Below are 23691 nucleotides of genomic sequence, written 5' to 3'. Positions count from 1 at the left end.
TTTTTGTCTGTGTTTGTGTGAATATGAATTTCATTATATAAAAAAAGTGTACGCGAACGAGATGAATCATCATATGCAATTTGTCTATCACATGATTCAAAAGTTAAACATTATCGTATCGATATATTACCATCAGGAAATTTTGCTATACAAGATGGACCAAAATTTGAAAGTATTATAGCGGTAAGTGATAATTTTCGTTTTTTTCCTTTTTTTCAAGATTCAATTTTTTTTTGATTTAATCGAAAAATTCCAGATTTAAATTTTATGAATTTTATTCCAATTCCACACTGTTTCGTGATTCTTTTTTTCAATTTCATTTGAAATCCAACACACACGCATAGTGAGAATATAGTAAGAATTTTTCCATACAAACACGCAATTTGAAAAAGCTCAAATTCTTATTTCATTTCATATTAATAATTATGATTCTATATTCTATATGTGTTTTTGTTGGTGAAAAACAAGAAGACACACACACCAAACATTATATTAGATCATCATCATTTTCATCAAAATCGATTGATCGATTCAATTGATTTGATTTGATTTGATTCGAATCAAATGTATGTGTTTATACTGAATTTTTAGGTCGCCAAAAAATGATGATTATGATTATTATTATGATGATGATGATGATGAGTTTATAATTCATCTCTAGGGGATTTTATATATTACTATATCTAACTAAATTGTAAACAAACATTTTTCTTCGATGATGATAATAATGATGATTCTTTTCATTTGATTTCTGATCTAGAAGCTAGGTTAGCAATCAAATGTTATCATCATCATTTTCTAGATACAATTATTAAGGGCCACCACTGTGTTTGTTTGTTTGTCTGGTGTTTGTTGGAAATTGGTGCGATTTTTGGTTGGGTATTGTTTGCGTGCTTCAATATTTTTCTTTTCGTTTTCAAATCAATTCGTGTTTGGTCAATTTATGATTAGTGAAATGATGATCGGATATCATATAGTGAATGAATGTGTGACTTGGGATTTCCGAATATATATATTTTTTGTTTTGGTTTTTTGGTTTTTTCATTGACAATATCAAAAAAAAATAATAATAATTATCATTATTGACGACTATATAAACGATACGATATATGGGAGTTTCTTTTTGTTTTTTCTTCTTGTTTTTGTTTCAATGTAGAAAATGTCCTTTTATCCTTATGTCTATTTTGTGTTTGCGGTCATTTCTTTTTTTTTCATATATGATACTACAATCATCGACCTGGTGTTTTTTAATTATTATCATTGAACAGCCAAAAGAAATAAAAAGCTAAATTAGTGGTTTTTTCCGGCATGTTTGAAAGAGATTGACGAAACATAGTTAAATAGTCAAGAAATAGATACAAATATTCTTGTCCAGATCACTGATAGTTGTTGTTGTTGTTGTTGTAGACCTAATGAATAAAAATCCAAAAGAAGTAGTAGTCTATTGAATCAAAATGAGAGATGAAGATGATTCTAATTATCTTTTTTTTTCTTTCATTCAATAGCAATGGCTTTTCTCATTTGTATTTTTTTCGGTTGTATTTTCTTTCTCATTATATTTTTATCTGGTTTTTTTTGTCGAGAAAATATATAAAAAAAACTAGGGCAATCATGATGATCTGGTTTGTTTTTCGGGTAATGGTTTTATATTCTCGTTGTTTTTTTGGATTGCCTAATCCACCAACACACAACTATTTGAACCATGAAATTGAAAACAAAACTTTTTTCTTCCCAAAAAAAAAAATTCGGGTTTTCGGTTACTCTATAATCGTTTATTTGCCGATATGAGTGTACAAGGGTAAAGGCAAAAAAATTGTCTCTCTCACTTTCTATGTATGAGAATTTGATCCAATATTGTTGGTTGGTAATAAAGCTTTTAATTTTGTTTCCCCTTCCATATAGCAAAAAAAACAAAATGAATATTCATAAGCTTTGAAAATATTCAATTATGATGATGATCATCATGAGATCTGGAACGTCGTTGTTGATGAAGATCAACTTTTTTTCCATTTTTAAAAACTTAAAATATTTTTCCAATATTTTTAGTTTAACCAAGGAAAAAAAATTCTTTTTTGAATCATAAAACAAACAAAATGTTGAAAAAAATAGGCAAGAATTTTAATCTAAAAAGAGAATGTGTGTGGGTGAAATAAAAATTGAGACAAAATGAAACGCCTTTTGCGTATCATCATTTTTTTTCTTCTTTTTTTTCCAAGATTCTCTCTCTCTCCTGTTTGTCTATTAATCATATAATGAATGATTTGGCTGTCAATTTTAGACAATGAAATAAATTATATGCGAATATAGTTAATATCAAATATGAAGCAAAGAAAAAAAACGAAGAAATTTTATCAACATTGCGATAGGACCCAAAAAAAAAAGAAAACCTATTTTCTTTTCTGCATATAATTTTCTTCTGTTTTTCATCCTCAACTTCCCCCCCCTCAACATCCCAAACAAATACTCGATACGTGTGTGCGTATGGCCGCCACTTTCATATTCTGTATATTCGTTTTTTTTCACTTGCGAATCCATCACATTATGATATCACTGGATTCTTATTGTTGTTGTTGATTTTCCAATCTTTATATTGTTATTGTTGTTGTTTTCATCATCAGCATTCTATAGTATGACAAACATGAAAAATTGTTTTAAAAACATTAATAAAATTAAAATACATTATATGACAATGATGGTTTTGTTTTTGGTATTATGCATTGAAAATTTATTTGTTTCCTTTTTTCACTCTCGTTTGTTCACCAAACATGCATCATTCAAATGTTTTTGCATTTTTCATCTAGTAATTCCGAAAAAAAAACCATATGGTTTTTTGAGATTTTGTTGTTGTTGTTAGTTTTGGAAATGTTTTTCCATATGGATTAGCTATTTTTTCGTTATAATTTATCAATCATGATGTTTTCCATGTATTTTTCAATATTGACCGATGAATTTCTCTATACATATTTCTTCATCTACGATGATTTATACAAAACAGGGACTAGAAAAAACTTGTATTTTTTCTGTTCTTGAACTGGATTTTATTCGCTCCATCGACAAGAAAAAAAAACTATTTGTTTTCGTACATTTTCACAAACTGTTGATTGATTTGACTGAATTTTTTGTTGTTGTATACGTAGATATTTATCAAATAAATGTTAGGAAAACAAAAACAATTGAAGCAAACAAAATCGATTTGATCGTCTGATTTGACTACAGGATTCAATGTTTATGGATCAAATACATTTCTTCGATTCTGTTTTTCTTTATTCGCACAATTTATTCACACTTTATTCGTTAATATACTGCTCCCCAATAGGTATGCATGGAATGTGTGTCTGTGCGACCGTGTGTATTTTTTGTATATTTATGCAACAAAAAATATGAATTTTCTGTACCCAAACTGCTGCAATATGTTGACCTGTTTTTTCTCTCTCTCATTTACAATATATTCAGAATTTGATTTGATCCACACACACATAATTTACAAACAACCAGGTTCAGGTATTATAAGTGTAAATGATTTTTTTTCTGGATCAATTTCAGCTTTAGAATTTTGTTGTTTCTGAAGCACATCTGGAACACCACACACACACACACATATGGTAAAAATCATTTTGTTAATTGACTGTACATAATATGTCGATAATAACTTTATCCATCAATCTTTACGTGTTGTAACTAAAGTACCATCATCTTTAATCACCTTTGAACACAACTTGAATGTTTTTCAAATTGATTGTACATCATTTTTCGGTGTGTTTTGTTTTTGGCGAATAATAATTTTAAATTATTCACAAGCAAATAATTGAAATAAAACCGAGTAAATCTTATTAAATGGAAGGATTGCTTGCGTAATGACCATCATCATCATCATCATCAGAAGGTTATAAGAATTTACTTCTCGCATCAACTCAAGAATCTGGCATCCATTTTTTTTCCTAATTCAAACATTTAAAGATTAAATTATACAAGGCATATGTTTATTATTAACGATGAAGTGTTAGTGTCGGGAATAAATTTTTTTTTCACATCCAGATGAAAAATATGTTGAAATAATTGGATTTTTTTTTCTCCATTTCTCAATATATTCTTATTATTCAATGATTCTAGTCGACAATCATCAAATCATTGTGTGTTGTGTTTGAATTGGATGGGGTTGAAAAAAAAATTCAAAAAAAAGGTATTATGAGAAATGAATGAAAAAAATTGAATAAGATGAATGGATAAAATGAAAAAAAATTTGATTGAGATTCCAGAATAGTAATAGTAATAGTAGAAAAGAAAAAATATAAATCAACGAATCACATTGAATTTTGGCGTCAGATGTTTGATTTTCGTTTCTTTTTTTTTACTGTTCTCATCCATTCTAAACTAAATATTTTCTACCATCTCTTATATGTACAGAATCAACCAATGACTTAATGTCAATTTTTAATTAAGCCAATGTCAAAAGATGTACGATTTTTTTTTCTTTCTTCGATGACTTTTTACATTTTCGTTCTGTTTTCTTTTCATATATGGTGTGTGTGTGTATTTTTTTAATCATTCTTATTGATCTTGTGAACTATCTATAGGAAAAAGAGAGAGAAAAAAGTTAATGTACATTGTTTGACATGGACAAATATTTGGGCAGGCAAAATACTCTAGCAAAGAAAAAAATTGAGAGAATATTCAAACGAATCATTCACAATAATGATGGTTGACTTTTTGTTGGATATTCTGCCTTGAAGAAAAATATAAAAAAGATGAAATTTATTCTCTCTTGGTGTGCCTTGATGGTTGTCATGTCAAAAATTTTTCTCTTCTTCTTTTTTTTTGCCTTAACCAATTGACAAATCAAAGTTAGAATAATATATTTTATAAGACGAAACAAAAAAATTAAAGAAAGATTCTACATTGTTGTTGTTGTATGCAATTTTATCTTGTTGGTAGAAAAAAACGACATTATTTCCATAGACAAGTACAGGAATTTTATTCTACATAGAATATGTTGCAACAATGTCAACCAGCAAAAAAAATAACAACGATGACAGCCAACAACAAACAAACAAAAATAATGACAACAACAACGAAATTACGAAAGTACGATACGATTGAATCAACAACATTGAACAACTAATTAAGTTTGAACCCATTTAGTAGTGTGTAGGGTGTGAAAACACAGGCGTTCAGATATCATTTAGATTATATATTAGCTTATCATAAAGTGTAAAATCCTGTTATATTTGTTGATATATATATCGATCGATTAAATTGATGTTTTTTTCATTATTATATCAATGTGATGATGATGAATATAGAGAGAGAGAATCAGATTCTTTTCGAGGATCTATTTTTGTTTGTTTATTTTCATCATCAAGGCTTGATCTGTGTGATCGACTTGATGATTTCCTTCCCAGTTTTATTTTTTTGGTCCCGTATACTTTCATTTTTAAAACTTGATTTTATCGCATTATTTGCTGTGTTTGTATTGCTGTACTCTTGTGTGTGTGTGTTATCGTTTCTAATTAATCTTAAGTATGTTGTTGTTGTTGTTATCTGTTTATGTTATTTAACTTTTTTTTCTAGTTGTTGTTCCATAAAACACACACACAGAGACTATTGCCAATTGATTGGATTCTGTTATGATGATTTCCTGGTTCTTCTTCATTTTTTTTCGAAATTAAGATTGTTTTATCGATGATATGAATTGAAACACAAACATCCGTTAGTTAAAAAGTTTGTTTTTAATCCATAATATTTTATCTTTATTTATTTCTTTTTTATCAGAGAAAAAAAAAAATATTAAGTTTTTTATTCTTGTTTTCTCTCGAATCTTCGTATGTTTGTTTGTTTGTTTGTTTGTGAATTCATGCGTTTTTTTTATTCTCTCGGTTAAAAACACACTATAAGGAAAAAAGTTTTTTATATTTTTTTTTTAGATTCAAAACTTTCTTATGGACTTTGTATCATTGATAATTTTTTTTTTGCTTTTGTTTCTGCTATTATTATCCATTGTTGTTTGTTTGTTTGTTTGTTTGATGATATAAATTCGGTCTAATAACACTAATGTGTAACCATATCGTCCTATATTTGACATTAAGTACTTTTTTTCAGCATGATTTTTTTTTCTGATTCTATGTTTTAAGTTGACTTTTCTTATAGTCGATTTGGATTTTTAATCTGGTATATACCCCATACATACGGTCGAGTTACACACAAACACATTTAAAGATGAAACTTTTTCTTTAATTTTTTTTTTTGCTTTGATGTTTGATTCTGGAAAACTCTTCAAGAAAAAGCTAATTCACTCAAGTGTATTAAATGTTTGTGGTTTTTTTTTCTTTCATCTTTGTAAATGTTTTAATAGTCGATTGCTTTAGATTGTTGTTGAAAATTAAGTGAATTTTATATATGTTACAATGTTTCTTTTACACTTCGAAAAAGCGAAAAGTATTCCACCTTTATCTATATCATCATGGATCTTTGATTTTTGCTTGAAAATATTATTAGAACAAAAGAAGAAGAAGAAAATTTTGAAAAGATGCAAGTAACTCGGGCAACATGTTGACTTTTCATCAAAATGAAACAAATTACACTCTTTCTCTCTCTCTCTCTCTAGTTCACAAGAATAATATGTAAACTTTTTTTCTCCAAAACCATTTACATTTTTACTTAAAGGTTTTTTTTCACATTATTCTGTTTGGTCTAATATTTTCATTTTTTTTTTTATTTTTAAATAATTTATGTACTCCGTTTGGTCGCGTTTTTGGGTTCTTATTATTATTATTTCTCACATTTATATCGGTGTGTTTGCTTTTATATGGCTAGAATATTCAACGAAAAAATATAGAAGAGGAAAAAATCAGGAAAATTGACTTTACCTTAATGATGATGGTTTTGGCCAAAAAAGAAAAAAGAAAAAATTCCATGTGTTTTTTCTTTCCTTATGTAAACACAACATCATCATTCAGGTTCTATGGATATTTCCCCATCTAAACATTATTTATTTTTGTTTTTTTTTTATTATCATTATATTCTACCTTTTGACGAATCTATAGAATAATGTACACACACCACCGTCACTATACACACATTATTGATATTTATGAGAATGAATGAAACACACACACACCAATCATTTGCTATAGCAAGGGTGATAAAACAAACAAACAAAAACAAACGAGAAAAAAGAATATGAAGAATGAAACAAATATGATAATAATATTAATATTAAACTTTTCTAATTTCGTCTAATTTCGGGGTTTTTCTTTCTGGCTCGATAAAATTTAAGAAACAAAAATTTATCCATTTCATTTTGGTTCAAAAAACTCTAAAGAACAGAATTCACACTAACATTTTACTGGAATGACATCCAAAAATATTTTTTTTGAGAATCTTTCTTTCTTTCATATTCTATGTTGGATATGTTTCATTTCATAGCCTCAATACACACACACAAACACAAATGTCAAACAAACAAACAAAAACTATTTATATTTTTGTTTTGTTTTGTTTTATTTTTTAAATAAAATATTATGACACACTTAAGAAATTTTCTTATTCTTCTTCTTCTTATTTTTCTGTCACACATTCACATAACTTACATATACAGTGGTACCTCGGTTAACGAACACCTCGGTTAACGAAATTTTCGGTTAACGACGATGGGTCAGGAGAAAAAATTACCTCAGTTAACGATGATTTTTTCGGTTAACGACGATTTAAAAAAATCAATTTTTTGATTTTTTTGCGTATAATTTATTATAAATATTTGATTTTTTCAACAAAGACAACATCCTACTTATGAGAATTGATATCTAATCAAGAAATTTCATGAAAATTACAAGTTCCAAATATAATAATCGCTAGCCGAAAATGATTCTTTTTGGTTGAACAAATCTGAATTCCCTTATTCAGCTATGATTACTAACGATTCAAAATTCGCTTGCTTAACGATGATCACTAACAAATCCAAATTTACTAACCAAGCAATGATCACTGAAAAATCCAAATTTCCTAACCAAGCAATGATCACTGAAAAATCCAAATTCACTTGCTTAACGATGGTCACTAACAAATCAAAATTTGCTAACCAAGCAATGATCACTGAAAAATCCAAATTTCCTAACCAAGCAATGATCACTGAAAAATCCAAATTTCCTAACCAAGCAATGATCACTGAAAAATCCAAATTAACTTGCTTAACGATGGTCACTAACAAATCAAAATTTGCTAACCAAGCAATGATCACTGAAAAATCCAAATTTCCTAACCAAGCAATGATCACTGAAAAATCCAAATTTCCTAACCAAGCAATGATCACTGAAAAATCCAAATTAACTTGCTTAACGATGGTCACTAACAAATCAAAATTTGCTAACCAAGCAATGATCACTGAAAAATCCAAATTTCCTAACCAAGCAATGATCACTGAAAAATCCAAATTTCCTAACCAAGCAATGATCACTGAAAAATCCAAATTCACTTGCTTAACGATGGTCACTAACAAATCAAAATTTGCTAACCAAGCAATGATCACTGAAAAATCCAAATTTCCTAACCAAGCAATGATCACTGAAAAATCCAAATTCATTTTCTAAACAATTTCAACTAAGTAACGAATTCAAATTCATAAACGAAACAAGTCCAACAAAGAATGAAAAGTTTAACAAATCTTATCGATCAAGGAATAAAATTCGATTGGTTATCAAAAAGTGCTATGGGAGAATATGGTTCATTTTTGAAAGATTTCGGATTTGAATAAGAAAACAATTTCCTGGGTTTGAATGGATTTAAAATTTGCAAAATTTCATTTTGAATTCAATCGTTTTGAACGAATTGAATCGTTATAAACACGTGAATTTGAATTCTTTACTGGCCATTGTTGGAATGGTTAAACAAGTGAATTTTGGATTTTTCAGTGATCATTGCTTGGTTAGTGAATTTTGATTTGTTAGTGACCATCGTTAAGCAAGTGAATTTGGATTTGTCAGAGAACATTGCTTCGTTAGTGAATTTGGATTTTTAGTGATGATCTTTAAGCAAGTGAATTCGGATTCGTTAGTGATGATCTTCGAACAAGTGAATTTGGATTTTTTTAGTGATGATCTTCAAACAAATGAATTTGGATTTTTTAGTGACCATCGTTAGACAATCTAAAACATATTGCAACTCTTTTTTGAGAAAAAAGGTAAAGAATTATGACAGTGAAGCAAACTTTTAAGGGAAGTGGGACATTTTTCATTTTTATCACCGAAAAGTGATGATTTCCGTTATCAGATCCAGTCTATGGATTAGCCTAGATAAGAACGAATTCAAAAATAATCAGTTTATTATGATTACATGGCTTTTTTCGAGAATTTAAGGTGATAATAGGAAATCAAGGTCTGAGGTCGGATCAATTTTATCCGCTCTCCATTGAAACCTATGGAAAATCGTACCTCGGTTAACGAACATTTCGGTTAACGACGGTTTTTCAGGACCCGATCATCGTCGTTAACCGAGGTACCACTGTATTCCTATTTTATTCTTGTTGTTTTCAGAAGAAGAAAGAAAAATCTTCCAATAATAACAGTATTCTTCACATACTTCAAATCTATGAATGTTTTTTCTTTTCTTCTTTTCTTTTTTTTAGATATGTTTGTTTGCATCATTTATCTAAATTTACACCCAATGACTTTTTCATATTCAAGTTGTTGTTGTTGTTGTTTATTTGTTTTGTTTTGAATTTACCAATGATATGTTCCACGAATGACACACAGTGAAAAAAATACTGGACTTTTTTTTTCTCAATTTCATCGATTCATTGAACAAACAAACACACACACACACACTGATTGTGGATGAACAAAAATTTTGTTGTTTCGTGGTTCCCAAAATACATGAATGTCGTACACATATTCTGAATACATATAATGTGTTTCACAATAAAATGGATAATCTTTTTATGTGATTTGATATGAAAGAAAAATGATTTATGTTTTGCGTTTAAAAAACTAAAAAAAAACTAAAACCAAACAAGCAAAACATTCGGTTGTATAAAGTGTTGAGAAGAAAAATTTCATTATTTTTTTTTATTGTTTGAAAATAAATTTTTTTGAAACGTTTTTTGTTTGTTTCGCTTTGCTTTTATCCCATTTATTCGTCAAATCAAACGTCAATTATTGACCGGAATTTCTCTCATTTTGCTTAGGATGATGATGATCATCATCATCATTTAACTGATACATCGTTTGCAAAGCAAAAAAGACAAAGAAACAGAAAACAGAATTTCTGTATCGGACAAGAAATTGACATCATCAACTATACCAAAAACATTAAATGATCATAATATTATTCTGTTCAAAAATAATTTGGATTTTTCGATTTTTTTGTTTGTAAAAACAACAAAATATTATTACCAAAAAAATTTCCCATTTTGATTCCATTTTAATTCAGTGTCATTTTCTGTTTTGTTTGTTTGTTGATTTCAACTTGCTAAATTAATGATCTTCGTTTTTTTGTTTTGATTCGAATTGTTCTATTTTCTTTTCTGTTGTTTTTGTTTTTGACAAAAACTTGTTTGTTTACAGAAGATTTCTTTCTCTCTTTCTAGTTCTAGCTCTGTTTGAAAATTTAGTGTTCCAGGAACAACAAATTTGTTATATATTTTTTCAATTCGTTCGTTCGGTTCCTTTGTTTATTTTTTTGTTTTTGATGTATGTTTCCAAAAACAGTTGTCTTGCATCATCATCATATCTGGGCTTTGAAATTATTTTTCATTTTTGTTTTTCGGTCAAACGGATATGTTGTACACACACACACACACACACAGACAGAAGAATTGCCAAAAGAATTGGATTTATTGGTCTATATGTTTTACATTTTCGTTTTCGTTTTTCTCATCTTATTATTTTTATGATTGCATCATAGTTTTCATCATCATCATTATTATTGTTTTGTCTTTGAAATTTCCTTTTCCCGCCTCCATTTCTGACATTGTTTTTTTTTTTTGTTTGTTACGACCTTTTTCATGTTTTCAATGAAAATTAAATGGGGGAAAAATCATCGTTATGATGATGATGATCATCATCATCAACGATAAAAACAACAACAACAACAACAATAATAAATTCTTTAATAAATCACTAATTAATGATTCGATTCTTTTAATAGTAAATTTTTGTTTGTTTGTCCAGTTTTTTCTTCGTTTCGTTGCAATTTTCCTGTTATTTTTTCTCGTTTCAAACATCAATAATAATATTCTCTTTTTTTTTGGATCGGTCGGTATATTTTGTTGATTATAGATTTTTTTCTTTTTCTCGAATTTCATTATTGAAACAATCGATTTGTTTGTTTGTTTGTTGTTGACGGGTTGGTTTGTTTGTTTGTTTGTTGTTGTTGTTGGTTGGTTTGGTGGTTATGATGATGATGATGATAATTGTATATTGATTTGTGATCATTTTCTACCAAAAAACAACATAGAATCATGGAATTTGAGAAACAGAAAAAAAGAAAAGAAAAATCACTTGGCTGTTTAGTATTGATTGTTGTTAATAGTAGGTAACAACAGTACCAGCACCAACAAACATTATTTTGATTGAGAATGATGATCTTCAAAATTTTTGTTGTTTTTTGGTAGTTTTCATTATTATTCTGTCCATTACTTGTCTTTGCTTTTTTCCTGTTTTTATTCTGTATTTTTTGATGATGGTATTTTTCTTCCAATCTTAAACTTATCGATTTTATCAAAGAAGAAAATTAATGACAAGTACAATCATTTTGTTTGGAAAATCTAGAATTTTTGAAAAAAAAATTTCCCAAAAATAAAATCTTGATTCAGTTTTATCACAGCTTTCTTGTCATTATTAGGAAATTAGTGAACAAAAAAAAACAACAACAAAAACGATTATGTTTCGGTAAGTCATAATGGGTTCTATTTGTTCTGTTCTTATGATTCTTATTTTCGTTTCGCAAAATTGCAATCAAAACTTTGTTCAATAAAATGTTTGTTGGATTATTTTATTTTTTCCCGAATTATCTTAGATCTGTTGTGATAATCAACAAATTATTTTTGACATTAAAAAATTTTTGTTTTGTTTTGTTTTGTCTTTGAATGAAAATTAACTTTTTTTTCTCTGGCAAAGCATAATGTCATATTGATTGGATACAAAATCGTTGTGTTATGTTATGTGATGTTACGAATGTATTGGGAAATCGCTATTATTGTTTCATTCGTTCTTTGCAGTGAAAAAAAACCAATTTTCTATTTTCACTCTTTTCACTATGACTTCTTCCCCCACCACCGAACAAATTCAGTTTAAATCCTAAAGATTGATTATCATCTATATTGCATTCGACAATATAAATGATGAACCGAATCAGGGATATTATCAAACACCAATATAAATACACTGTCTTTGTCTACGATCTGTATCCATTGAACATTACAACAACTAAACGAGAGAAAAAAACCAATGAAAATGACATACACACACACACACACAAACAAAACAGATCCAAAATGATCCAACAAATACAGAAACGTTGTTGTCGTTATAATGATGATGATTATTATTAGTTTCACTACAAAACCGAAACAAAACAGAATTTTTTTGTTTTTTGGTTCTTGGTTGACAATGTTTAGAATCGTTTTTTTTTCATCCTGGTTATTCATTGCATTGTTTATGAAGTAAAAAAACATTCAAAACACGCATCATTCGATGAATAACTGAATATTTTTTTTTTCATCAATTCTACCACTTTCTGTTTGCTGGTGAATAAGAAACTTTCATCTGGGAAAAAAACGCACGATACACGAGCAAAAACCTTAAACCAGTAATGCTAATTTAAATTCAAATTTGAAATCTTCGATTTTGATGATGACGATTTTCGTTTGCTATTCTATCCTGAAACCAATAAAAACAGTAAATTTATTTTTTGGCAGTTTATATTGACAACAAACAAGAGAACAGATTTTCCATTTTCTTCTTATTTTCAATTCGTTCGTTCGTTCGTAATTTTAGCTTTCTTTCTATAGCATCTATTTGTTTGTTTACAAAACAGACAGGAAAACAAAATAAGACAAATGACTCAATAAATTCTATATTAGCATCAACTACAAAAGTGTTTTTTTTTCGTTCAGTTCAGTTCAGTTCGTTAAAAATTAGTTTCAAGTCATCGATACTTTTTTCATTCCATCCCAGTTGTTTTTGTTTGTTTTGTTTCAATTGTTGATGCCTGAATATATAGACCTATTCGGTCTAGATTTTTCATTTCATCAATTCAATATATTGAACTGATTGTTTTTATGGTCATGTTTATGTCATGAAATGGATATTTTGTTTTTTATTTTTTTTTCATTCTTCGGCCCCAAAAAAAAAACATTAATCGTCTATCTATTTGGTTCGAAAGAAAGTGGCTACGAAAAAATAAAATGTCATTAATTCTTTTTGTTCTTTTGTTGTTGTCATGTGTTGTCTAAGAAGTGTTTTTGTTTTGTCGAGAGAAAAGAAAGTTATTGACTTTTTTTTTTCGTGATGATCTTTCGATTTTCGGATGTTCCGAATAGTAATATCGATTGTTATTTTCATTTGACACATAAATATAATACCTTTGGTTCAATTAAATTGGAATTCAATTCGAATCGAATAAGAAAATCAAAATGGTTTTTGTTTTCTACTTTTGTGTTCATTAGTCAACCGAAAATAAACACATCTGGTATCATCATTATTATCATTGTTTTATGTTGCTGTTGTTGTTTTTTTGAAATTTCTCAAAAATTTTTTCCGTGCTAATTTGGTCACCGGAAAAAAAACAAACAAATAAAATTGATTGACTAGATTGAAAACTTTTTTTTGGACTAATTTTATCATTTGTTTTGTATGTTGTGGTCTAAACCCGGGGAAAACAACATACACAAAGTTGATATCTCAATGTTATCAGTTGTTTCACTATCACTGGAAAACAAAATACACAGTTCACATTTCATTAATCATTGAAATATAAGCCAATGAAATAAACCCGAACACAAATCATCATCGATAGATCATTTGGTGAATCTCATTTAAATCGATTTCTATAGATTTTTTTTTTATATATTATTCTTTTGGCTCCCTGATCGATAATAATATATAGACTGCTACTGTACATTGGGAAAAATCATCTTATAGATAACAATCTAGCTGAATGAATGAAGAAGAAAAAGAATCAAAACAAAATCTAAAGATTTTGTTGTTGTTTTATTTTTTTTCTTTTACTTTTTGGTCATTCTGAATAATGTTCTTGCTTTATTCTGTTGTCGTTTTTTTATTTTTTGGTTCCCTATGATATTAATCTAAATGAACATTGTTACCAGAATGACCAAATGTGAATACAATCCACATAGACATCATGATCCAGAAAGACATTCTCTAGAGATTTAAATGAATGTGTGTGTGTATGTAAACACAAGTGAAAACATTCTAGCATTAAAATAATAATAAAAAAGAAAAACATAACCCGAATATTACATGATCACATCAACCGACCAACAAACACATCCAGACAATAAGATGTTTAAACATTTCAACCAAAAAAAGTTATTTACATGAAATTTTATATACAAACAAAACTTTTTTTCTTTTATCAACAAACCGCTGATCATCATCATCAAATAATATTGTCTTTTGATTTCGTTTTTGTTCTCTTGACAAAATGATGATTTTCAAATATAATATATTCATTATGTACACAAGGAAACAAAGGTAACCACCACCACCACCCAACCTTATGAATAACAAATTTCTGTGATGGCTAATGGTTTAAAGATCATTAGGATCTTCATTATTTGCACACACAGTAGTCATTTTGATGACAAAAAAAATGAAGAATCGTAAAAATGTTAGGAAGAAGAAGAGAACTTGTCATAACATTATTATCCAAAAAAAAACCTATATAAATTCTTCAAGTTTTGTTTGTTGTTTTCAATGTAATTTGTATTAATTAACCGATCAAAAAAAAACCTGCCATGAGAATAGCAGGATGATTCTTTTATCCAAACAAAACCCAGAAAAAAATAGTGAATGAATGAAACACTGTCTTTGAGGTTGTTATATTCACCCTAGTGTATCCTAAAAAATCTTGTTCCATACACACACAATGATAATGATTATGATGTTGAAGACAAAGTAAATACAGAAAATTTTCTTTGTCCAACATTGACATCATAGCATAATATAGCTAACCATCATCATTGTCATCAACTTTTTTTTGGTTATATTCTTGATGTCCATTGTGTTTTCCAAAACAAAAAACTACCATTATCATTTTGTTATATTCGTAATAATGTCGACCTTTTACGAAACAAAACAAAAATTTTTCGTATTTTTGTCATCATTTTTTTTTTTGTTGCTTTGTTATTGGTCAAATATGAAACAATTGGTTTGCAACAACAAAAAAAAAAACTATAATAATAATAATAATGATAATGAAATGGAAACAAACATCGACAACAATATACTTGAAAAACTTGTCTTATTTTTTCATTCAATTCTTTAAATGAATGATAATGATATCGTTTTGTTTTGTTTTGTATTATTATTTCTTGAAACTTCTGGTCATGTTAGTTTCTTGTTTTTTTCAATTTCTTGTTTTTTTACTTTGGCCATAACTGTTTGTTGATGATACGATTGTTTTTCATTGAATATTATGATTGTTTTCGTTTGTTTTTTTTTACCAAAACAATTCTCCACATTATTATTGTTATCGGATATTATATAACAGAGTATATATTTGATAAGTGATAAGTGTGTGTGTTTAAGCTGCTTGAATTGAGAATAATAATTATTAAAGAAAATGATAAAACAACCGAATATCTGATGATTTCTGATATCCATATCGGATGTTTGTTTGTTTGTTTGTTTATTTTTCATTCCTATCGTGTGATTTATATACAAAACACTAAACTGATCGAAACCAAAAACAATACTGAGAAAAATTTATTCTGAAAATACAGCTATAGGCATTTATAATCGTGTGAAGAAAGAAAGAAAAAAAACGTGGAAAAAGTTAATCGGGGATTCACAATAAAAAGATCACAGTAAACATATAGTAAACATTTAGTTAATATATTCCATAGAATTTTTGATCATAACCAAGAAACAAAAATGAAAACAAAACAGAATTTTTATCAAGTTTATATGGTTTGTTTTATTGATTTTTTTCCATAATAACTACATATGAAAATATGGCAAAAGAAAATGATAGAAATAATCGGTTATTCAACTATCGTATTATTCATTTTTTTTCTCAGATCAGAATTGAAAAAAATGGTCGATTCTTATAATTTACAAATATAATTCCTGTAAATCCTTTATTTTCTTCTCCTCGATTATTCGTGATTTTTACTTTTACATTTATTTCTTACCGTTTATGGTTTGTTCTCCCGTTAAGAAAATAATCATTTTTTTTGAAATGATCATGATTCATGATGAGCAAGTAAACAAATGTCAGAATTATTATTTTGAATTTTCATTTAATCATTATAAAAAATTTGTAAAAAAAATGGAAAAAATTTTCATTAGATAAAGAACAATTTGATATTGTTTGTTTGAAATCTGAAAGGGTTTTGGAAATTTTTAAAAAATTGAATATAAAAAAAAGATGATATGTATTTCATTTCATCAAATTTGATTGGATAATTGATGAACAATATTTGTGGTCCAATTTTTTACCGTATTTGGAATAACATAACGATATAAACTATAAGCTATGGCACCATAGAATGTATATTTGATAATTATAAATGTTTTTGATGGTTTTTGTACAGGAATTCTATTTTTGTGGATCATAACGATAGAAAAAAAAAGAAAAATCAATTTATAATAAGATCAATGTGAATTTATAAAATAAAAATACAAAAATCAACAACAACAACAACATACTTGATAAGTTCTTCAACATTAATATTTTCTGTTTCCCATTTATCTCGTATACCTGCTACATGACCAATACCAACAACACCAACAATTGTACTATCCGGTGGTGTTGTTTTAGCTACATTTCGTAATGAATCAACTAGAAACATATCACGTTCATCGACCATTACTCGTGAAAGGCCTGGAAATTCAGCAGAAAATTCATCCACTAATTGCTAAAATTTTCAAAAATTAGAAAAAAAAATTCAATCATAATAAAAGTGAGAAAAAAATAAATTATTTCATTTCGGATATTGAAGAAAAAATATTCAAACATACTTCAAGAACATCTTTCTGTTTATATCGTTCCAATTCTTCTTCTTTTAATTTTTCATAATTAAATAAACAATGAAATGTAATCTTAATCTTTTGCCATGTAGTTAATGTTGCAATAGCACGTCTTAATGTAATATCGATTGGACGATCACCTAACATAACAACACATCCGGGTATTTTTAATGCCTTTAAGGGAAAAATTTTCCAAATATAAATTATTGATTGATAATTGAATTTGAAAACAAAAAACAGTCAATAAATAAATATATATTTACTTCATTGAATGCATTACGAAATTCACCTCCGGGTGCAATCTCTAGATCTTTGGTCACACGAGCTGAAGCACTTAACAATAATGTATAGATAAATGTTTGAAGAAATCCATGCTATATATATTCCATCGAATAAAATAAATAAAAAGAAATCTTAATAATAATTTTCTTTTCATCTTATATAATACCTTTTTCATATAATCACGAATCTTACGAAAATTCAATGATTTTGCTTCTTTCATGATTTCATTTTCGCTCATCGATAAAAAACACATACGACTACGACATAGTTCCAATACAACAACTTGAGGTTTAAATTTTCGGATTACCTATCCACCAACCACCACCAAAAAAAGAAAATGATAAAAAAATTTGTTCATGATAAATTGATGATCATTGGATCGATAATTGGTATGAAAAATGAGTCAGAAAAAGAAAGAAAAAAAGAAAACAGTATTTTGTGATGTGCTATATGAAAATGATGATATCGTATAAAGTCACGTTTGTTTTTCTTTTATTCTTTTTTGTTATTGTTGTTGTTGTTCCAACTTTACTGTTCCTTTTTTTTTGTATTCTATTCTATTTTCACATTCTCTGGTTCCATTTATTATAACTATAACACACTGGACTAATGTTTATATATTTGAATGAATGAATGAAATGAAAATGAAAATGAAAAATTACCCTTCTGACATCTCGATGACTTGCTTTACTAAAATGGCTTGTACCAACTAGATAAACAATTCTTCTATCATCCACTTTTAATATTGATACTGTTTCGGGCAAATTATTTGGATCTAGATCATCACCATCATCATCATCAACAACATCATCACCAAACCAATAATTTTGTTTGTTGTCATTTTTCATTGATGGCGATTGTTGTTGAACTGGCAAATCATTTGGTTGATGTGATGATGATGACATTTTTTTATTTTGTTTCATTGTTGTTTTATCATCACCATCATGGTGGTGGTGGCGGCGGTCATAATATTTATCGTCATTTTTGATAGGCGTGAATGAATTATTCGGTTTTATGAGCATATGAAAATCTTTATTATTCTTGGTGGTGGTCAAGTTGTTTATCAATTTTTACCACCACCACTATACTGTGATAAACTTGGCCATTCATTTGAATCTTGATTCATGTCGTTTTTTTCTCTCTCTCTATTTTATTTCCAACTAATAATGATGATGATGATGTGGATGATATTTGAGATAATAATGAAGAAGCTAAAGCAAAAAAAAAAGATGTCAAATTTATATTCTTGATGATGAAAACAAGTGAATAATGATGAAATGGAAACAAAAAAAAGTTTTTTTTTCAATGAATATATAAAAAATAAGATCATATAACCATGGATGATCACAAAGTGGTGTTAACTTTTGTTTGGATTTTTTTTCCAACACGAATGATGTTTGGATGAAATATTGGACCCGAAACTAAAACTAAAAAACAAACTAAAATATCGAATATAAGAAAAAGATACAGAAGTTTTTAGTTTAGATTTTTTTCGACAAGTCGATGACGTTGAATGGAGCGCGAGACTAAATTACCAATACACATCATCAAAAAAAAAAACGAAAGAAAAAGTTAGAAACATTGACATGAATTGACTGAATGTAAAGCGCATTACAAAACAAAAATAAACAGCTGGCCTGTTTTTTTTTTGTTTTGTTATTGTTTATTGAGATTTTTTCTTCTCCCGTTCGTATATAACGGATCGCGTTTTTTGATTTTTTTTTTCGATTTTCCTTCGGTTCATTGGCATTATTGTTTTGTTTGTTTTGTTTTGGATTAGCAAAGTATTTTTTTTTTGCTTTGTTTAATCTGTGAATAATCCTGTTGATCACGATTATTTGTCACAATCGATCGATCGATCGATTTGATCAAGATACAAAAAAAAAATCTATTGATCCATTTGAATAAGTAAATTCAATTCGACAGAAAAACGATGCGAATATATTTTTTTTCTATTATCGATTATCGAGATGTACTATATCATTAATACTCTATTGGATTTTTCTTTTTCCTTTCTTTGCAATTGAATTTTATTATTATTTTGTCATTATTGGATTTTCATCATTCGTTTTATATATAGAACATGGTTGTTGTTGTCATTGTAGTCATCATTGTCGTATATAATTAAGTTAATTAAATTAAATTTATTTTGCTTTCGCTCAATTCAGTTTGTGTTTAGATTGTTGATACGAAAGAAAAGAAAAGAAACAACAACAATTTTCCTATATTTGATCACATTTGAACCATAGCCAAAAACAAACAAAAGTGATTTAAGTTACACAAACACTGGCCATAAAATCGAATCAAATGGACCAATCAATTGGTGATTTGCCATTTCGATCTTTTCTTTTTTTCTCTTTCATCGTTTGTATTTGTTTCCAAAAAAAAGTTCCATTACAATTAATCGTATTTTATCTATGTTGTGATATGAATATAGTATCCCAAAACAGAAACAAAAAAAAAACATTAAAATGAATAGGGAAATTTTTTCTTCTTTTCATTTGTGTTTCCATAATGAAACAATTTTTATTCAAGTTAGTTGATTAAAACGAAACGATTTTGATGAAACACAAAGTAAAGGGAAAAACTAAAAAGAAAAGATCTATAAACATTGATTAGGGAAAGAATTAGTAACAACAACCCAAAAAAAAAAAGAAAATTTAGGTCAAATCTGTAAACGTTGAGGGCTTCACATTTTTTTTTCTCGGCCTTCATTGAAACTTTGAATAATAATTTGATTCTATTGAAAAATGAATGATGAATTTGTGTTCGGTATTATGGATTCAATGGATTTTCATTCATTCATTCATTGAGCTTTTTTTGTTTCCATCGATATTAAAATGTGTATCATATCATGTCATGTCAATGAAAATCGATTTTTTTTTGGTTATGAGAGAGAGAGAAGAAAAATATATATTTAGCCAACAAGATTTTGGTTCCAATTTTTTTTTCATTGTATTTGGGTATATTATCGTTTGCATAGAAAGAAAAAACCCGGGAAACTGTTTTCTTCTTTAGCAAGAATATCCGTTAAACATCCACTGATAAAACTGAATTTGTTTTGTTGAATGAATGGAAAAAATGAGAGAGAAAAAGGTCATTTAGGAAGAGGAAAAACGAAACGAAAAAAATCATTCATCCTTCCTAATGATGATGATGATGATGATGATTTGATTTTTTTTAATATTTTTTATTATTGAAAATGAAAAAAATAAAAACGACGAGAGATCATTACACATCATATATGAATAAGCCCATGATAAATCGAACGTTTTTTTTCTCTGTTGTATTCGAATTCGAATGTCGAATCATCAACCGGATTCAATAATAATAATAATAATAACACTGAACGATGAAACAAACAAACAACCATCATTAAACTGAAAAATGATGATAATAATAATGAAAAAAATATAAAGAATTGGTAAGAAAATAAAAAATGATTATTATATAATAATGAAAATTGTTGTTTGTAATAACAATTTAAATATAATGTTCCAATGATTTTTTTTTCGTTCTTCTGAATCATCATAATCATAATAATGATAATTTGAGTGAATCGAAACCATTTATCCATAATCATCGCCTGTTCTGTTCAGACATAGCAATTACAGGAGAAAAAATTTACTTCCAGAAACAATCGTTTGTTTTAAAATGTGAAAATAACAGAAAAAAATGAAAAGAAAATTGAACAAATGAAGAAATCGAATGAAATAAGATTTTGAAAAAGAGTTAATCCCATTTTCAAATCTCAATTCTGTTTTTATTATTGTTTTTCAAGTTTTTTTTTGAAAATTACGATCATCATCATCAAACGAAAATGAAATTTAACGAATAAGCAAAATGAAAAAAAGGAAATTATCCGGTTATGTATCCTTTGATAATGACTATTTTCGTTAATAAATTTAATTTAATTTGATTTTGGTTCAGTTTGAACATTTCTGTTTTTTTTTGTTGATTTTCTGTTTTTCATTATAGAAACAAAAACAAAAAACATTTCAATGATGGACATTTTGATTATCATTATTATAGTTGGTTTTTGAGAATTCACCGATTCGTTCACTAAATTCAATGAATCATTTTGATTAGTGTCGTGAATTGTCACATTACAGATCAAATTTAAATTGACTTTGATTTTTTTTTTTGTTTCGTCAGTACATTCGAATTTCATGGATTTCAAAAAGTTCTGTATACAAGTATCATGTGTGTGTGTGTGTACAGCAAGCTGCATTCATTCGTAACAATCCAATAAGCTTTTTTTTCCTGTTGTTGTTGTTCTATAATGGTAATAACGACAATGACGATGAATGTAATTTAATCTTGAATGCAATTTCTTTTTCTCTTTCTTCGTGTGTGCTCACCACTTTTTTTCTTGTCAATGGTTCTCTAGCTACATTAACCAATGAACAGAATCATTGTTCTGAAATCAATTAAACGTTTTTCTTTTCCAGTGAATGAAATGACATACACACACAGACAGAATAAATTTGACTATAAAATTACCAAAGAAAAGAAGAAAAAAAACAATTTCTATAAATGAAAAAAAATTCATTTGAAAATTTCCAAATCATTCATTCAGATAACTTGCATTTTTTTTGCTGCCGATTTGATGCTCAACCCTTTTCGAAATGACTTTGTTTTGTTTAGGTTCCACACGTTATATCCCTGACAATGCAAACATCCTCCATTCTTTCTTCTTTCTTTTGTTTAATTTGATTTGATAATTTATTCAATCCTGTGTATTCTCCTCATTATAATTTTCTTCTTTTCATTCACCTGATATTCAAATGTTCATATTTTTGTTTTGTTTATAAGTTTGTATTTAAATTGATTAATTAATTAATTAATTATTCAATCAATTTTTTTGAAGATTGAATGCATTTTATCATTGTAACTTTTACATTGTGTTTGGATTGAATGAAGTTTTCTTTTCTTTTTCGTTTGTTTGTTTGTTGTTGAATGGAAAAAAATGTTTATTGATCTATTTGAAATCAGAGGAAAGAAAAAAATCCTTTTTTTCTCGCTCTTGAATCAAATTCTATCTTTTTTTACATTGTAGATAAATATTCTATACGCTCGTTTGAGCAACGAATTCAAATTCGTATTTTCAAAATTGCATATGCAATAATATTAGCATCTTTCATCAGCAATGGATGCAGACTTTTTTTCACTCCTTTTCGGTTTGAATTTGAAATCTATATTTTTTTGCACTCAAAAAAAACAAAACAAAAAATTATCGATTTTTTCCATTTCGTTTGAAATTATTTTCTACTTCTAAGAATTTTTTTTTGACATTGTTTAACAGCGTAAAAAACGTTGCTGTTTGGGAAAGAAAATCTATCATTTTTCCAAATAAATTTGAATCTTTTTTCGCACTGAAACTAATTTTATTCTGTTTTTATTCTGTTTTTTTTGCTTTCGTTGCTATTTTTCCTCAAAAAACAAATTGATTGAATATATCAATCAAAATAGCTTATATCACATTATACAATATTTTCCGGTGGACTATGGTGTATGCTTGGTGATGGTTGTCCACGACCACAAGAAATAATACGACAATATGCTGAACAAAGTAATGCACAAATATCATTAATACAACAGAATAGTAATCATCATCATAATCAACATCAACATCATCATAGTATATCATCGATACCATATCAGGTATCATCATCAAATCATAATCAACATTCATTACAGAATCATCTTGTATTCACTATACATCGTCATAAAAATGATAATAATAATAAATCATCATTTGATGATTATTATTATAATTCTAAATGTAAAACATGTTTACAATTACAATTTCCATCAAATAGACATCATCATCATCATCATAGACAACGTCGTGTTTCAACACCAACAAATTTAAAATTAAAAGAATGGTTTACAACTATAAATCATAAATGGGCACGTATTAAACGACAAGTTATATTACATCATCAAAGACAACAACCATTGATTAATGAAGATAATTATGGAACAAATGGTTTGATTTTTTTTACACTTTTTTCTCAATTTCGCTTTTTAATTTCTTTTTAATTTTTCTTATTATTCCTCATTAGAAATGACCTGTTGTCATGTGAGTAAAGTTACAAAAAATACTAAAACAAGAAATCTACAAGAATTATTAAATGGTCATAATGAATCATATCGATCACCAACAACAAATCTAAATATTCATTGTAAATGTCTTCCCTAG

At 27.5% G+C, this 23691-nt stretch overlaps 2 protein-coding genes across 5 annotated transcripts; one reads left to right on the top strand and one right to left on the bottom strand.

The window, feature by feature from the left end:
• On the top strand, positions 1-23691 carry LOC142645173 (uncharacterized). 4 transcript variants are annotated; one of them, XM_075820800.1, is made up of 3 exons: positions 1-183; positions 22959-23478; positions 23555-23691. In XM_075820800.1, exons 2-3 carry the CDS (start codon positions 23001-23003, stop codon positions 23689-23691), a joined length of 615 nt encoding a protein of 204 aa, XP_075676915.1. In that variant the 5' UTR covers positions 1-183; positions 22959-23000. The 4 variants fall into 4 exon arrangements, with proteins under 4 accessions (XP_075676915.1, XP_075676916.1, XP_075676917.1 ...); XM_075820801.1 differs by lacking the exon at positions 1-183 and adding an exon at positions 20696-20910; XM_075820802.1 differs by lacking the exon at positions 1-183 and adding an exon at positions 22203-22275.
• LOC113794012 (traB domain-containing protein) lies at positions 16606-19029 on the bottom strand. Its single transcript, XM_075820570.1, has 7 exons — positions 18822-19029; positions 18149-18697; positions 17653-17793; positions 17468-17578; positions 17196-17378; positions 16884-17092; positions 16606-16773 (listed from the first exon to the last, which is right to left on the bottom strand). The coding sequence occupies exons 2-7, from the start codon at positions 18506-18508 to the stop codon at positions 16623-16625; spliced, it is 1155 nt and encodes a 384-aa protein (XP_075676685.1). The 5' UTR covers positions 18509-18697; positions 18822-19029; the 3' UTR covers positions 16606-16622.

This window comes from Dermatophagoides pteronyssinus, unplaced genomic scaffold (assembly GCF_027571235.1).
Source record: "Dermatophagoides pteronyssinus isolate colony J.1.1.1.1 unplaced genomic scaffold, Derpt_VIB-CSIC_2022.12 sq0007, whole genome shotgun sequence".
NCBI classification, from domain to species: domain Eukaryota; kingdom Metazoa; phylum Arthropoda; class Arachnida; order Sarcoptiformes; family Pyroglyphidae; genus Dermatophagoides; species Dermatophagoides pteronyssinus.
Note: the sequence above shows the minus strand (reverse complement) of the source record. Positions and strands in the feature narration are given on the sequence as shown.

Excerpts from the sequence above, each read along its gene's own strand:
- LOC113794012 (XM_075820570.1), bottom strand. The coding sequence starts at position 18,508 with ATGCTCATAAAACCGAATAATTCATTCACGCCTATCAAAAATGACGAT. Across the intron at positions 17,579-17,652 it reads TTCGTGATTATATGAAAAAG|CATGGATTTCTTCAAACATT; the intron begins GTATTATATAAG and ends GAATATATATAG. Across the intron at positions 16,774-16,883 it reads AATGTTGAAGAACTTATCAA|AATTCCTGTACAAAAACCAT; the intron begins GTATGTTGTTGT and ends CCACAAAAATAG.
- LOC142645173 (XM_075820800.1), top strand. The coding sequence starts at position 23,001 with ATGCTTGGTGATGGTTGTCCACGACCACAAGAAATAATACGACAATAT. Across the intron at positions 23,479-23,554 it reads AGATAATTATGGAACAAATG|AAATGACCTGTTGTCATGTG; the intron begins GTTTGATTTTTT and ends ATTCCTCATTAG.